Source organism: Apodemus sylvaticus, chromosome 5 (assembly GCF_947179515.1).
Source record: "Apodemus sylvaticus chromosome 5, mApoSyl1.1, whole genome shotgun sequence".
Taxonomy (NCBI): domain Eukaryota; kingdom Metazoa; phylum Chordata; class Mammalia; order Rodentia; family Muridae; genus Apodemus; species Apodemus sylvaticus.
Genome location: NC_067476.1, coordinates 129,662,943 through 129,680,378, shown reverse-complemented (window position 1 = coordinate 129,680,378; position 17,436 = coordinate 129,662,943). Strand labels below are relative to the sequence as shown.

At 40.2% G+C, this 17,436-nt stretch overlaps 1 protein-coding gene across 5 annotated transcripts in view; it reads left to right on the top strand.

The window, feature by feature from the left end:
* Positions 1-17,436, top strand: part of Ralgapa2 (Ral GTPase activating protein catalytic subunit alpha 2) — a 294,943-nt gene that overhangs the window by 70,552 nt on the left and 206,955 nt on the right. For all 5 annotated transcript variants that reach the window (XR_007977973.1, XR_007977974.1, XM_052183817.1 and 2 more), the window contains exons 9-12: positions 379-578; positions 3,878-4,105; positions 14,896-15,063; positions 15,983-16,120. Coding sequence is in view for 3 of the 5 variants with exons in the window: in XM_052183817.1 (XP_052039777.1) it covers positions 379-578; positions 3,878-4,105; positions 14,896-15,063; positions 15,983-16,120 (734 nt within the window). In the remaining 2 variants the exon portion in view is untranslated. The remainder of the gene's footprint in view (positions 1-378; positions 579-3,877; positions 4,106-14,895; positions 15,064-15,982; positions 16,121-17,436) is intronic.

The following is a 17,436-nucleotide window of genomic DNA, read 5'->3' as shown; positions in this document are numbered from 1 at the left end:
TTTTGTTAAAGTTCATGTATGGTTTTACATTTGTTTCAGTCATAAAATAACATTAAATTAGATATACTAGAAATGAAGATATATTCACTATTAAAGTCTCAAATAATTTTAAAAATTGTTAACAAGAACAATTAATGTGGCTATATACTATTTCAGTTTGTAAGCAATAATAGCCACCTCTTTTTATTTATATTGAAAGGCAAAATCAGAATCAAACCTGCAAGAATATGCAATTTTTAAACATTTATAGGTTATCGCTTTAATTGCTATGCAAACAACCAAATATATATAATATGTTGATTAACTGGAACAGTTCATAGGGAGTATTTAATGTTAAGGCTCACTAACTTAATTGCATCTTCTTTTTCTTTCTATCAGAAATTCCCCATTTGAGACCAAAACCAGTATATGTTACTGTAACTCGAGATAATGAAACAATTTACAGTACAAAGATTCCATTCATGGCAGCTCGTGTTGTTTTCATTAAATGGATTGTAACTTTCTTTTTGGAAAAAAAGTATCTATCTGCAACACAAAACACTAAAAATGGAGTTGATGTATTGCCTAAAATCATCCAGGTATGACAGCCATTATTTTAAAATCTCTCTTTCTTGCATAGAATATACTAGCACATTAGCAAAGTAACTGATTTTTAGAACTATGGTTTTTGTAGGTTTGATTTATTGGCTCACTTGTCTGTGGGCCTGAGGCTTTCCAGGGAGCTTTGGTCAGAAGCGTTTGCTATGCAGTATTGGAATTGCTATAAGAAGGTAGTCTCAGGGGCAAGCAACATTCTGAGCCTATACCTCTTGTGGATACTTTATACTTTCCTTCTTTCTCCTTCTTTTAAGTGTTGTGTTTTCTGAGCTCAGGCACAGGTTCTTGCCTTTCCTTCACCAGTCACCAGTTGGAAGGCCCTTGTGTTATGTGGATGTGGCCTATGGAGAGGGCTCATGCTGTCATGCAGCTTTTGGTATCTCAGGAGAGGATTAGGGCAGCAGCTCAGGATCCTGTGGTAGTTGTTGCTTTATGATGCTGTTCCTTGAGAGAAGTCCTGCCTTTTTCTGAGGCCTTCAGGAAAGACTTCTCAGGTAGGAGGGCCTTCAGTGTGTGTAATTGGCAGAACACTACTGTTTTTAGAGCATAGAGATCAGTTGCATCACTGAGGGGTCATGGCTTCCTGTGGGTTGGTTATTGTTGTTTCTTGTCCCCAAGAACAGTGTCAGCAAGTGTAGTGCACTTGTTGAAGGTTTGCTGATGTCAAGGAGGCCCCAGAAATAGGATGTTGCTCCAAGCTGGAAAAACATATGCTGAAGGAGGCGGAGCAGAGTTGCTGTATTTCAAGGTCATTGGTGGCTTGGTGGGAGGAGCACCAAGCAGTTTATAGCCTGTGGATTCATTGTAGAAGATTTATTGGAGACCCAGAGGGCAAACTTGTTTTCAAAACAATCTCAGGTGTAGAAGTACCATAAGATAACAAAGGACTTGCTGAGAGATAGTTCAAACAAACCAAAACCTCTTAGCTTTATTTTTTGATAGAAGATGACATGAAAATAGTAATGATAATATTTGTCTCCTCAAAGTTTTTATTTGAAATTTGAAATATGATATTCTTTTATACATTTAAAGTGAGTGAGTTAGGTGTGGTGGTGCACACCTGTACTCCTAGTTCTTCCGAGGCAGAGGCAGGTAAATCTCCTTGAGTTTGAGAACAGTCTGGTCTACCAAGTATGTTCCAGGACTGTTGGGCTATGTAGAGAGACCCTTTGTCAAAAACAAGCAAGCAACAAAAAAACTACTGTCCTTATCAAGGCAATCAAAACTGTTTTCAAACAATATACTAGTTTTATAAAAGACTTTAAATTATACTTTAAAGTTCTGTTTCACAATATGATTCATATTTTTGCTACAAGGTACTTTTGCTATATATACAGAGTTTTTGGTTTTCTGTTCCTCAAGTAAAATAATGTCCTTTTCTTGGTCTAGACCTAGTACTTTTCACAGGGAAAACCCAGCTAACGATGTGCATTCTAGTTTTAGCTTCCCTAGCACTAGGTAAGTCTGGGCCTAACAGACTTTCTTGTTTCATTGGTAGTTGGCTCTTTGTTACTGTGGCAAGGATACCTGGAAGTCAACTCAGAACAATTTAATTTTGGCTCATACTTTTAGAGGTTATAGTCCATGGTCAGTTCATCCTGTGGGTTTGGTTTTGTCTGTCAGGAATTTAAAAACATTGAGACAGCAAGGCAGAGGAGCATATTTATTTGTTTAACTCTTTAGTTATATTAATAAAACATCACTTTTACTAGTTCTTAGGCAGTTCTCGCAATGATCCACAGGCCCCTGGGATGCATGGGTAGAACAGTGGCATATACAAGCTGATGACTGAAGAATCGTGCACACTTGTCGGTTGGCTCTTGCTGTAGTCTTCTCTGTTGTTCTTGAATTTTGCAGAGGCTGTGATAGGGATGTGCTGACCCTGTTGGCAGATCAGGATAGAGGAACGGAGCAGTATTACACTCAGTCATCACCAAAAAAACAACCAAGCCATGCCCTGCCCTTGAGAGTTGCTTCATGGGTAGTGGGTGTCCATATTTAGACTGACCCCGAGAATGCCTTTGTCTCAGTATGAGCTGTGGGGTTCAGAGGGCACCAGGGTGGCAGAGAGAGCGAGGTCAGGAATAAGTGGCAGTATGTGGTTTTCTGAGTTATGTAGCGCTGGCCTGGTCCTGGTAGGTGGCTTGTTTCACTGATAAGTCTGCATGTACCAGAGGACTAGACATCATCTCTGCATTGACTCTCAGGATGGTCTCATGCCAACAGCTTCAAATTCCAGCTTGATTCTAGTGCATGGAAGCCAGACATCCTTCTAGAGCCAGTTCTTCATAATTGTACAGCATGTGCTTTACCCACTGAGCAGTCTTCTTAGGTCTAGAGCTTATGTTTAATGACTTGATGCTGTAAAATTCTTTGTGCTAGCTTAATTATTTCATTACTGTATTATAAACCACCTCAAAACTTAAGCATCTTAAAGAACCCCTTTAACATTGTGTTTTGTTTTTACTCAGTGGGACAGAATCTAGCTTAATACTTGTAATATATTTCATGGGCCCTTGGGTGGTAATCTTTAGCTGGTGGTGGTTGGTCTGCGGGATCTAAGGGGACTTCAGCCACAAGCCTGTTAGTGTTAGTTGGAGAGAAAACTGGCTTATCTGGAACTAGTCTATGCTGTCTCACTAACAAGGTCATTGGATTTCTTATATGGCTACTGGGACCTCCAAGAACAATGTTTTAAGAGATGGAAAATGTTAACTGCCAGCCCTTTGAGCCTAGGCCTGGTGATTCTCCACGCTTTTGTTATAGGCAGTCTCCCAAGTTTTCACAGCTCTGTGATGACAGAGTAGGTGTGTAAGTATAGAGCCCTGGTGTGATGACGGCACGCATTGCACTTACACATCAACTTACTCTGTGATTTCACAAATGCAAATTAAACTTTTTAGCTGACAAGATTTCACAGTCCTCTTTCCTGAAATAACTTAGTAGTTTTCCTGTTAAAGTCACTGAGTTGAGGAAGGATTATTTGGTTAATTAGGAAATTGGTAAGTAGAGGTTCAGGTGTCCATAGTTGAAGCAACTGCTGCCGTTCGCCTTGCTATAGTGCAATAGGTGGTAATCAGAGTACTTGGAAACAAGACAAGACTGTGTAGGGTGTGGATCAGTGACAGAGCACATGTCCACGTGTGAGATTGTGGATTTCTTCTCTAGTCCTGCATCATTCACAAAACCCAAAAGGTAATGAGCAAGGCAGGACTCAGATTTTGCTAGATGCTGGTGAGTGAGGATGTGGATTGCTAAGATCCGTGATGACATTTTCCAGACTGTTGGTGGTGGTGCAATACAAGAGAAGGTTCCAGAGCTGGATGGTGCTGGCTCCACAGAGCAGGACAAAAGCCATTCTAACAGCAGCACCTTGTCTGACCGAAGACTCAGCAGCTCCAGTCTTTGTAGCATTGAAGAGGAGCATCGGACAGTGTATGAAATGGTGCAGCGGATCCTCCTGTCAACACGGGGTTACGTGAATTTTGTGAATGAAGTATTTCGACAGGTCAGTGTGTGTTATACAGTCATAAAGTTGACGTCATCTTTGTTCTTGTTAGGCAGCTTCCCATTGCTCTAACACATGCGTCGGGACATCAGTGTAAATACAGAAGGTGTATTTTGTCTCAGTTTCTAGGGTCTTAGTCCAAGGTCACTTGGTCCTGTTGCTTTGGGCCTTTGGCAGGGCAGCATATTAAAGTAGGAACAGGAAGCAGATTAAGCCCTGTTTACCTCATAAATGGGTGAGAAAAAGAGGGTATACTCTGCCATGATCTATAATATTCCACTTGGCCATACCTCCTTTTTAAAAAAGATTTATTTATTTATTATATGTATATGAGTACACCATTGCTCTCTTCAGACACAGCAGAATAAGGCATCAGATCCTATTACAGATGTGAGTCACCATGTGGTTGCTGGGAATTGAACCCAGGACCTCTGGAAGAGCAGTCGGTGCTCTTAACTGCTGAGCCATCTCTCCAGCCCCTCTTAAAGTTTATGCCACTTCCCAGTAGTGCCAAGCCAGGACCCCAATCACACATGGGCCCTGGGGAAGATTGGTGCATTCCAGACCCAAACTGTAGTATTGTGGTTTTACTTATGACATGATAAATAGTATTGATGATTTGGCCTAATTTACAGAACTAAAAAATGTCCCTTCCAGTCCTACTTTTAGTTTGTCACAAGTTTTTCAGACCTAACAAAGGAAAATTCAAAACTACTTTGCTTCCATAGCAAACTCAGCTCAGAGGGTAGACCTAATGCACCCAGTGCTTGGAGACTTTCAGCACTCACATAGCCCAGAGGCACTTCGAGAAAGCGGTACTTTCCCTGTAATGTTATGTGACATGAATGAATATATGTGAATGTTTGGGCACAAGAGAAAAGAGATGGATGAGAAAGGGCTCTTTGTCCAGGACCCTGGAATAACATACCTCAGGTGGGAAAGGAAGGACTGGAAGAGATGAAGCAGAAAGCAGAAAAGAGCAAGGGAAAGAAAAGGGAGTCTCAGAAGCCAGGCTGTAGTCAAGCCTTGCCAGAGGCCTGCAGCAGGCTTGGTGCTCCTGAGCAGGACACAGCAACATCTGGGACCAGTTTTGACTGGCATCTGATGCTAGCCAATTTTATTACATTTAGAAATGTATCTTATAAAGGATAAATGTACCACTGAACAATGTTTAAAAGCCTATAATACCAGTATTTGGGAGGTGGCAGCAGGAGAAACAAGACTTTAAGCTTCAGTTCCATGGCTAGCCTGAGATTACCCTGGGCTAAATGGGACCTTGTATCTGAACACTAAGTAAGTAACTAAATGTATCATTATCAAAACTTATTAGGAATCATAATGTATAGGGTTGTTTTAGTTTTGTATTTAGCAAATCTTTTTCCTTGGTTCCACAGCCTTAGAGTACTTGCTGTGTTGGATATTGTGACACTGTGTGTGTGTGTGTGTGTGTGTGTGAGAGAGAGAGAGAGAGAGAGAGTGTGTGTGTTTTGCAATACCTTGAACCCCCCCTCTCTCTCTTTGGTTCTTTAAAAATTGTGAGTGTGGATTGATTGATTGATTGACTGATTTAGGCTTGTGCATGTGGCTAGAGATTAGGTCTCTCTTGCACTTAGGAATTTATAAGCCAAACCATTTTCACCACACAAATCAGAGCCAAGAAGACTTTATAAGGACTTTGGACTTTGGTTCTAAAGTTGAAGCTTTGGCATGAGTACATTTAACATTTTAAGAAAGATAAACGTTTTTGCAGTAAGCAAGCAACTGTAACATAAATACATACCAGAAAAAGGAGAAAACAGAATTGGAAATGAAAAATAGTAATAATCTAGATGTTTATTGAAGCTGAGATTAAAAACCTCAGTGTATAGTCTTAATAGCAGAATGGAGGCAGAAGAAGATAGACTAAATCAGGCAAAGAAATGATCTTGCACAGACCTCAGAGTGACAGAGGTAAAAACTGGGACAGGTTGAAGCGGAGGGTCTAATAGCAGGCCTGAGACAGCTGGCTTCTCTCCCAGATCTTTTCCGTGTATGTTGTTTTCTGTCTACTGAGAGTATCCTGTATAGCTATAGATGTTCCTTTGTTCCTTTGAAAGTCTGAGCATTTGCAGGATTTTTGCTCGAGCATCAGTTACAGCACAGCTACATGTTTTATGTCAGCTTGACACAAACTAGAAGGGAGCCTCAATTGAGACCATGCCTTATTAAGATTCAGCTGCAGGGAAGCCTGGGCATTTTCTTAATTAGTGATTAATGTGGGTGGTCCCATCCCATTATGGGTGGGGCCATCCCAGGGTTCTATAAGAAAGCATGCTGAAAGAAACATAAGGAGCAACCAATAGCCCTAATTCCTCCATGGCCGCTGCATCAGCTCTTGCCTCCATGTTCCTGCCCTGACGTAGTTCCTGTCCTGACTTCCTTGAGCGATGAGCAGTGCAGGGAATGCTCGAGCCAGTTAAATCCCTTTCTTTCTCCGACCTGCTTTTGGTCATGGTGCTTGTCTTGGCAATAGAAACCCTGACTAAGACAAAGAGAAAGCCAAGTTTCATGGCTGCCTGGGGAAACCACACACTTGAGAGAAGGTGGTGGGAAAGGAAGCACTTTATTGGCAACAAGCTGAAAAGTTGGAAAATGAGGCCTCTAGTGTGTCTTAGAAAAAGAAGAAGCCATCTTGAGGGGTTGCAGGTATAAGGCCCCATGGATACTGATTTTGGGCATGGGCATAGGTGGGTAAGCCTTTGAATTTGGCAGGAATAATACTATTTCTGAATTTTGGTTTGCTTTTCTGACGCACAGACTGTTGTTATCCAGTCACTAGATGTTTGGGGTTCATTCTGTAAATTTAAAGAAAAGTGGCTGACTAAATAGCTTTATGTCCCATGCTATTTTAAGTCCTTTCCCCATTAATAGCTAACTCTGCAGTTCAAAAGTATATAGCAGGCATGTTTCATTCCAGGGTAGCCAAAAAGCAGCTGTCCCTGGAGAATCAGGGAAGATAGCAGAAAGAACAACTTTCCGTGAGCAAGACAGTGAAGCTTTTCACAGAGGAGAGAATTTAACCCACCAGGTGACTTCAGTCAGAGCTGGCCTCTGTAGCAAAGCTGATTGGAGACCTTAAGTTGACTGCTCAACTGTGTGATCACCAAATTAGTGATTAGTCTAGCTACGAAGACAGACTAATTTAGATTTTCCTCTCTGTAGCATCAGTATACATTTTAGGTGCTATGCATTCCTATGAATTGAGAAATTAAGAAACTTTCGTGTTTTTTGAGTTTATTTTTAAAGTCAAAATTTAATGACATCATTTCCTTATTGCCTTTTTCTCCTTCCAACCTACTATCCTCCTTTCAACCCCACCCCCAACCCCGGTGCCCCTCTTCTCTCTCCCAGCTCCTTTTCCAACTGATGTCCACCTGGGAGAGGGTAATTCTCCCTCAGCAGCTATTACTTACTTGCAGTTCTTTATCTAGGTGTGGGACACCATGACATTGCCTTCCTTCTAAATTACCACCACGTCTGTTGATGTTTCTGTTGATGTCATTGTTCAGGCTTTGTTGAGACTGTACAAGATACAGTCTCAAAGCAGACTTCCTGGTCATGGCATTTATAATCTTTCCTTGGTGTTCCCTGAGCCTTAGGTATCGGAGCTGTGTTTAAGATGTATCTACTGGGGCTGGGCCCCTCACAGTACACTGACCTAGTCGTGTCAACTTGTAACTGTGATGGCTGCGACTTGATGTAGAGACAGCAGCTTCTAATTTTATAAATGGAATGTTTTTCAAAGTCTGATTTCTAATGTTGTCTTCTGGTGTTTTCATGACACATTTTTCTACCTTTTTACTATCTACATCTCCTGTACATATACTTTGGATTTTCTCTTACAAATTCCATGTGATTTTAAAAACCTTTTTCTTAAGTACAATATTATAACCTTTGTCCTTTTTTTTTTTTTTTTCCGTTTCCTTTTTCTTTTTTGGTTTTTTCGAGACAGGGTTTCTCTGTATAGCCCTGGCTGTTCTGGAACTCACTCTGTAGACCAGGCTGGTCTTGAACTCAGAAATCCACCTGCCTCTGCCTCCCAAGTGCTGGGATTACAGGTGTGCACCACCACCGCCCGGCTTCTTTTTTCTTTTTGGTTTTTTCAAGACAGGGTTTCTCTGTATAGCCCTGGCTGTCCTGGAACTTACTCTATAGACTAGGCTGGCCTCAAACTCAGAAATCTGCTTGCCTCTGCCTTCTGAGTGCTGGCATTAAAGGCATGCACCACCATTGCCTGGCTAACCTCTGTCTTTTGATTACAGCTTTATTCTACTTCCATGTAACATAGAAACTGCTTTTCTTGGATGTAAATCAAGTCTTCCCTTTCACATTTTATTTGTACTGAGGGTTTTTTGGCTAGTTGTCCCTTTTTTCCTTCAGTACTTATAGATGTGGTAGGTATTACACTCTCCTGTAATTGTTTAATGACTAGAGAGCATCGTGCTAACTAACATCTCAGCTTATAGAACTTTGCTATATATTTGAAGTCCTCATTATAAAATGAATGCATATATGTATACCATACATTTTAGAACACACATATATACACATGTACATACATGTACACACATATAGACACACTCTATTTGTTTAGAATTCTACAAAAGCTCTTTCTGTCAAATTTCTGACCTAGGATACTTCCCATTGTGTCCGAAGGATAATCTTTAGTACTTGCCTTAGTTTGTGTCTGTCTTTTGCTTTCATTTTGGAGTATATTCTTTGGGACGCTCTGTTCCGTCTATACTATGCCAGCCATGTACTCTCTGCACGCTGAACTTCAGCCTTCTGTTTCATGGCTTCTGTTTGATAGTTATAGTAAGCCATGAAGTTTGTTCCTTTGGACAAAATGTTCTTTTCTCCCTTTTGGCTGCTTTTACTGTTTTCAAATTGCCCTTGGTTTTAGCAGTTACTGTAAAATTGTTGTAGCTGTTCTGCTTGCTTTTGTGAGGCATGGCTATGGATTTGCTCTCTGAGTGCAGCCTTTCCTGCACACTGCTCTGTTCTGTTTTTGTGTCTCCACCCAGCTCCCCATCCAGTGACCTTGCTATTGCATTCCCTTTCTTTCCTCTGTTTACTGCTCTCTCTTCTGTGTTCTAGAGATTTCCCTTGAATTTCTCTCAGGTTTCGCTTTAGCTTCTGCCCAGCCTATATACACACAGCTTTTAATTTGGGTTGTTTTGTTTTGAGATTTAATTTACTTCACGTTCTGATATACCTGGAATCTATATTTTCTGCCCACTGGATCATGTGTATTTTTTTAGGTTATGATTTTATTCAAATTGGCTTACATATTTCTAATAATATTTAATAGTATGTTATATTTCATATTGTCATGGCTGTTTGTAGAGACATTTTTAAAAATAACTTTATTTTCTCCTGTACAAGAACTATTCTCTGCTCTCTGTGAGGAGGATAATATGCTATGCCTATATTTCAGATTAGATTACTCAGTTGTCTATATTTTATCAGAACTAATTTAGTAGTAGTCTCTGTATTTTCTTTTTTGTAAATTTTTTAAAATAATGTTCAATAACAGACTTCAGAGATAGAGAATCTACAGAGTTTATACATTGAAGGAGTCAATAAAGTACAGAAGAACTAGAATGGATTAAAGGAAGGACATACATATGTAATATAGCAAATATAGTTACTGTTAATAGCATCACTGTGAACATTACTTAACTATTTGTGTGATAATTTGTTTCTTTTCTGTATTATTTCCTCTCTCTCTTTCTCTCTCTCTCTTTCTCTCATATTCTTTAATCATTTTTTTACAGTCCAGACTTTATCCTCCTCCCAGTCCACCCTCTGACTGTTCCACATCCCATACCTCCCCCTCCCTCCCCTTGTTTCCAAGAGGATGTCTCTACTCCCCTTTTTTTTATTGATATATTTTTATTTACATTTCAAATGATTTCCCCTTTTCTGGGTCCCCAGTCCCCGCAAGTCCCATAAGCCCTCTTCCGTCCCCCTGTTCTTCCATCTACCCCTTCCCATTTCCCTGTTCTGGAATTCCCCTATACTCTTGCACTGAGTCTTTCCAGAACCAGGGCCCACTCCTCCATTCTTTTTGGATATCATTTAATTTGTGGATTATGTCCTGGGTATTCAAAGTTTCTAGGCTAATATCCACTTATCAGTGAGTGCATACCATGATTGATCTTTTGAGACTGGGTTACCTCACTTAGTATGATGTTCTCCAGCTCCATCCATTTGTCTAAGAATTGCATGAATTCATTGTTTCTAATGGCTGAATAGTACTCCATTGTGTAAATATACCACATTTTTTGTATTCATTCCTCCGTTGAAGGACACCTAGGTTCTTTCCAGCTTCTGGCTACTACAAATAGGGCTGCTATGAATATAGTGGAGCATGTGTCCTTATTGCATGCTGAAGAATCCTCTGGATATATACCCAGGAGTGGTATAACTGGGTCCTCAGGAAGTGATATGCCCAGTTTTCTGAGGAACTGCCATACTGATTTCCAAAGTGGTTGCACCATCTTGCAATCCCACCAGCAGTGGAGGAGTGTTCCTCTTTCTCCGCATCCTCGCCAACACCTGCTGTCTCCTGAGTTTTTGACCTTAGCCATTCTGACTGGTGTGAGGTGAAATCTCAGGGTTGTTTTGATTTGCATTTCCCTAATGATTAATGATGTTGAACATTTCTTAAGGTGTTTCTCAGCTCTCTGAAGTTCTTCATGTGAAAATTCTTTGTTTAGCTCCGTACCCCACTTTTTAATGGGGTTATTTGTTTCTCTGGGTTCTACTTTCTTGAGTTCTTTGTATATATTAGATATTAGCCCTCTGTCGGATTTAGGGTTGGTGAAGATCCTTTCCCAGTCTGTTGATTGATGTTTTGTCCTTTTGACGGTGTCCTTTGCCTTACAGAAACTTTGTAGTTTTATGAGGTCCCATTTGTCAATTCTTGATCTTAGAGCATAAGCTATTGGTGTTCTATTCAGGAACTTTTTCCCTGTGCCCATGTCCTCCAGGGTCTTCCCCAGTTTCTTTTCGATTAGTTTCAGTGTGTCAGGTTTTATGTGGAGGTCCTTGATCTATTTGGAGTTGAGCTTGGTACAAGGAGATAAGAATGGATTGATGCACATTCTTCTGCATGCTGACCTCCAATTGAACCAGCACCATTTGTTGAAAAGACTATCTTTTTTCCACTGGATTCTTTCAGCTCCTTTGTTGAAGACCAAGTGACCATAGGTGTGTCGGTTCATTTCTGGGTCTTCAATCATATTCCATTGATCCGCTTGCCTGATATTGTACCAATACCATGCACTTTTTATCACTATTGCTCTGTAGTAGAGTTTAAAGTCTGGGATACTGAATCCCCCTGAAGTTCTTTTACTGTTGAGAATAGTTTTAGCTATCCTGGGTTTTTTGTTATTCCAGATGAATTTGAGAATTGCTCTTTCTAGCTCTATGAAGAACTGGGTTGGGATTTTTATGGGGATAGCTTTGAATCTGTAGATTGCCTTTGGCAAGATGGACATTTTAACTATATTAATCCTGCCAATCCACGAGCATGGAAGATTTTTCCATTTTCGGAGATCTTCTTCGATTTCCTTCTTCAGAGATCTGAAGTTCTTGTCATATAGATCTTTTACTTGTTTGGTTAGAGTCACCCCAAGATTCTTTATGCTGTTTGTAGCTATTGTGAAGGGGGTCATTTCCCTAATTTCTTTCTCAGTCTGCTTATCCTTTGAATATATAAAGGCTACTGATTTGCTTGCGTTGATTTTGTAGCCAGCCATTTTGCTAAAGTTGTTTATCAGCTGTAGGAGTTCTCTAGTAGAGTTTTTTGGGCCACTTAAGTATACTATCATATCATCTGCAAATAGTGATAGTTTGACTTCTTCCTTTCCAATTTGTATCCCTTTGATTTCCTTATGTTGTCTAATTGCTCTAGCTAGGACTTCAAGAACTATATTGAAAAGATATGGAGAGAGGGGCAGCCTTGTCTAGTCCCTGATTTTAGTGGGATTGCTTCAAGTTTCTCTCTATTTAGTTTGATGTTGGCTACCGGTTTGTTGTATATTGCTTTAAAAGCACAGGACCAGATGACTTCAGTGCAGAATTCTATCAGACCTTCAAAGAAGACTTAACACCAATACTCTTCAAACTTTTCCACCAAATAGAAACAGAAGGAACACTACCCAACTCCTTCTTCGAAGCCACTATTATGCTGATACCAAAACCACACAAAGATCCAACTAAGAAAGAGAATTTCAGGCCAATTTCCCTTATGAATATCGATGCAAAAATACTAAATAAAATTCTTGCCCACCGAATCCAAGAACACATTAAAACGATCATCCACCATGATCAAGTAGGCTTCATCCCAGGAATGCAGGGATGGTTCAATATAAGGAAATCCATAAATGCTATCCACTACATAAACAAACTCAAAGAAAAAAAACCACATGATCATTTCATTAGATGCTGAAAAAGCATTTGACAAAATTCAGCATCCTTTCATGCTAAAAGTCTTGGAAAGGACAGGATGTCTCTACTCCTTGACCCCCATCCCACCAGACTTCCCCATTCCCTGGGACCTCAAGTCTCTTGAGGGTTAGGTGCGTCTTCTCTCACTGGGTCCAGACTCATCAGGCCTCTGCTGTATGTGTGTTGGGGGCCTCATATCAGATGGTGTATACTGTCTGGTTGGTGGTCCAGTGTCTGAGAGATCTTGGGGGTCAGGTTAGTTGAGACTGCTGGTCTTCTTATGGGGTTGCCCTCCTCCTCAGCTTCTTCCAGCCTTTTCCTAATTCAGCAACAGGGGTCCCTGACTAATGTCCATTGGTTGTGTGTAAATATCTGCATCTAACTTTTTCAACTGCTTGTTAGGCCTCTCAGAGGACAGTCATGCTAGGCCCCTGTCTGTAAGCACACCATAGCATCAGCGATAGTGTCAGGCCTTAGGGCCTCCCCTTGAGCTGGATCCCACTTTGGGCCTGTCACTGGACCTCCTTTTCCTTAGGCTCTTCTCCATTTCTGTCCCTGCAGTTCTTTCAGACAGAAACAGTTCTGGGTCAGAGTTTTAGATTGTGGGATGGCAACCCCATCTCTCCACTTGATGCTCTTTCTTTCTACTAAAAGTGGATTTTACAAGTTTCCTCTACCCACTGTAGGGCATTTTATCTAAGGTCCCTCCCTTTGAGTCCTGAGAGTCTCTCACCTCTCAGGTCTCTGGTCCATTCTAGAGCCACCTCCACCCCCAGCCCAGCCCTGTATCTCCTGAGGTTGCCTGTTTCCATTCTTTCGGCTGGCTCTCAGGGCTTTAGTCCTGTTCCCCCATCTAATAACCACTTGGGAAGGAGAAGAAAGCTATCACAGGAAGGGGAAGGGAGGGAGGAGGGGACCTGGGTGGGAAAGAGGACAGGGAAAGGAAGGGGGAACATGATAATTTTTTAAAATCCAGAAAGAAAGAATAAAACAACATGTACTTTGTCCTAATCGCTTATGTTTATTGAGTTACATGGCAGAATACCGATTCATTCTTTTTTTTTGTAATCTTTTGATAATGCTGATTCCCGTGTTCTGGAATTTGATGTGATCTGGCTGCCACCCTGGGCATTTCTGTATCTTTGCACCAGTGCTGAAGTGATAACTGCCTGTCTTTAGGTTCTTTGTTGTGAAACTTAGGGGTAGTATTAAAACATGTTTGGGAACTAGCTTTGTAACCTTGGGAATTATCTGTGGTTCCCTGTGGCTCAGTGGTCTTATCTGAAAAATAGTTGTTTTGAGTGTGGAGTAGGTAAGGTCCTTCCTGCCTACCTTACATATAGAAATAGGCCCTAAATTTGAGATGCAACAGGCAAATGCATTTCCTCTTCAAGGTCTTTTTTTTAAAAGTCTTATCACATTAATCACAAATACATAAGGAAATTCCTTAACATTAAAAATTTCATTGGCTGATAGATGGCTTATTTAGTAAAGTGCTCAGATCCCGAGTATCCATGTAATAAAATGTGCCCTGTGCCTGCGTTTCTAGCACTAGGAGGTAGACATAGGAGGACCTCTGTGGTTTCTTGGTCTAGCCAGTCTAGCCAAACAGCCAAGTTCTAAATCAATAAGAAGGTAAAACAATTGAAAAGACAGCCAGTGTTGACTTCTGGCCTAGGTATGTACATATAAGGGTGTTGTTATTATTACTGTTGTTGTTTGTTTTGCTTTGTTTTAAAGTTCTGACAAATGTACACAGTGTTACAAGTGCCCAGTTGGTTCACATTTGTGGCTGTACTTCATGTTCTGATAAACATAGAAAACTGTGAGAAGGAGGTAGGGAGGAAGGAACAAAAGTGAGATGGAAGGAGGATGAGGGAAGCAGAAGAAGAGGCCGTGCTTTCAGCAGTCTCCAGCTTCTACCTCAGCAGGCCAGTTCCAACCCCCAGCGAGGCTCACCTGAGGCTCACCTGAGCTCCTGTTCCCACAGCCTGTCTTTTGCTTTACAAACCATTTCTGAATTTTTTGAGAAAACTTAAAAGTTTAGTTATAATTATTTTATATATAGACAGTTAAAATACCTACCTGGAAGATAGAAACACCTATGAATCTTCATTATTTTTCTGGGCTAGTTAATGAAGATGTCTTTTTTTCCTTCAGATAAGTGTGTACAAAAGTGTGTCTGTGGTGCATGTACAAGATAAATGTTTCTGAAGTGGGTGATGGAGATGTTTGTAATCTGAACTTGCATGCCATTAAAGAGTTGTTTGGGTTGTTTTGTTTTTTCTTTTCAGGCATTTTTGTTGCCTTCCTGTGAGATATCTGTAACAAGAAAAGTAGTTCAAGTATACAGGAAATGGATCCTTCAGAACAAACCTGTGTTCATGGAGGAACCAGATAAAAAGGATGCTGCCCAGGAAGATGCTGACAAGTTAGGACTTTCAGAGCCTGACTCCAAGGAGGTAACATTATCACTTGGCCTCTGAGTAGAGGGTACATACATCTTGGCAAAGTAGACCAGCTCAGTCAAGGGTTCCACCCTGCCCATAAAGGCAGGCCCTTGGGTGACATTCTCAGGTTGTTAGGTTCTGTGAAGACCTGCCCAAGAAGCAGCATTCATGCGCCATCTTTGGTGGGCAATTGTTACAGTTAGCCTAAGGAGACACACACACACACACACACACACACACACCTTTTTAGATACTTGTAAGACACCTGCTTTCTCACATTTTACAATTCTTTCTAGGAGACTGAAAAGCTGATGGCCTCTCTTTCACTCATTTAAATAAATAGTTGTTGGAAAAATTAAACATAGAATATTTTGCCAGATTTATCTTTTGCAGTTAACTGTTTAGAAGAAATCGGTATTAAATATTTGAAAAGATTATCTGAATAAAGAGTAAGTGTTTCTGGTGTGTCAGCAGCACCAAATGTAGCCTTCCTGCAGGAGGTACTGTCCTCTTCCAAACTCAGGCTTGAATAAATGTAACGTGACATCACAAAGCATCCCAAGAACAAAAGAAACCAAAATTATATTTATGTTTTTGATTAAATTAATTTACAATATTTAAAATTTCTAGCCACATACTTAAAACTTCAATGTTTATACTGATTCTATTATTTTGATGTTTCAATATTGGTGAAATCATTTTGGTAACTAGCTATGAAGTCAGATCAATCAATAAGCAAGTAGAATTTGTGTGTGTAGAAGCCTGATTTCTGTGTCCCAGCATCAGGCAAACTTGGCCCTTGCAGTACATACTAAGGGCTGAGACCACCTTGGGTGCTTGGGGGTTGAGTGCCAACCAGAGTGAAGGAACTGAGTATATAAACTGAAGCTTCCTTCTCCCTATTTGGTTAATGGATTGTTGTCTTCCGAAGGCCTCATCTGAAAGTTCTGGTCATAAACGGTCATCTAGTTGGGGACGCACGTATTCCTTCACAAGTGCCATGAGCAGAGGGTGTGTGACAGAGGAGGACAACACAAATGTGAAAGCTGGGGCCCAAGCTATGTTGCAGGTATGCTGCCGCTGGGGACACAAAGATGGCCAGGTGGAGAAGATGGTTTGAACATTGTTTAATTGGAATGAGGTCATATGAAATGTACTGGAATTTTGAGCACCAGGCACTAAAGGGGCCTTAAGTTTTGCCTCTCATCTGCAAGTGGAAAATATTTTTTTCTATTTAAAAAGACATGAAACTGGTTGTAGGCTTTTTGAGAAGGATTATTTTCTATCGACTGTGAAATGTATGTGATTTGTACCTGAAAGTATCTTCCGAGCACATCTGAATAGTTACATGGATTTTCACACACACACACACACACACACACACACACACACACACACACGCACGCACGCACACGCACACAGTCAAGCACACACACGTAGAGAGAGACAGAAATACAGATAAAATAAATCTTAAAGATGATTTTACTCATGTAAATCAGAGAAACTTGTTGCAGCTCATATTTATAGCCTGTGACCTTGACACAGATCCTTGGAGGGGGTCCTTGTATCCTGTAGCTCTACAGCTTGAAAAGCAACAGGATTTAAATTGTTTCTGTTCTCATTGTATTCAATAACTTTTCTTTTGAGTGGTTGGTTGTTCATGGGGAAGAGGCTAGATGGAGGTCTGATAAGATAGCATTTTTACTGCTGCTTGGGATGAATACAGATTGGACATGATTTTGATTGTTGTTACCTTGACCAATGCCAATACACTGATATGTATTCCTGTGTTGGTATTTTGAAGCTATTATTAAAAGTAAAAGTGTAGTATATAAAGATTTAATTAGGAATGGGCAGAATTTTCAAATTCAGGAAAACAACACATGAAATTAAAATATTTTGTGTTATATTATTGGTTTACTCTTGTAAAAACATTTTCACTAAAACTGCTCTAGTTTTTTAACCAGAAAATTTTTGTCCTCCTTCAAATTCACTTTGTGATTTTTATCTGGTAGTGATTATTAGTGATTTTTTTTCTGTAAAATTGGGACATTCGTTTTATAAATGTTAAGTCTTAGAAGTTGTCATTGGTTTTTTGAGTATGTTGATTTGAACCTGTCTGATCAGCCTATGGATTTTATTTAGAATTTCCTGCACTGAAAAGCTAGAGAAGCTGGGTTTTTTTTCCCATGGCTTTAGTTTATACTGTTTAACCTAAAGGAGAACTACAAAAGGCTATGTGTACAGATAGATAGAACCCATCAGATTTATATTATTTTATTTTATCTTATGTGTACAGGTCTTTTGGTTAAATGTATATCTGTGTACCACAAGCATGCCTGGTACCCAAAGGAGGCCAGAAAAGGGCAATGGATTATATGAACT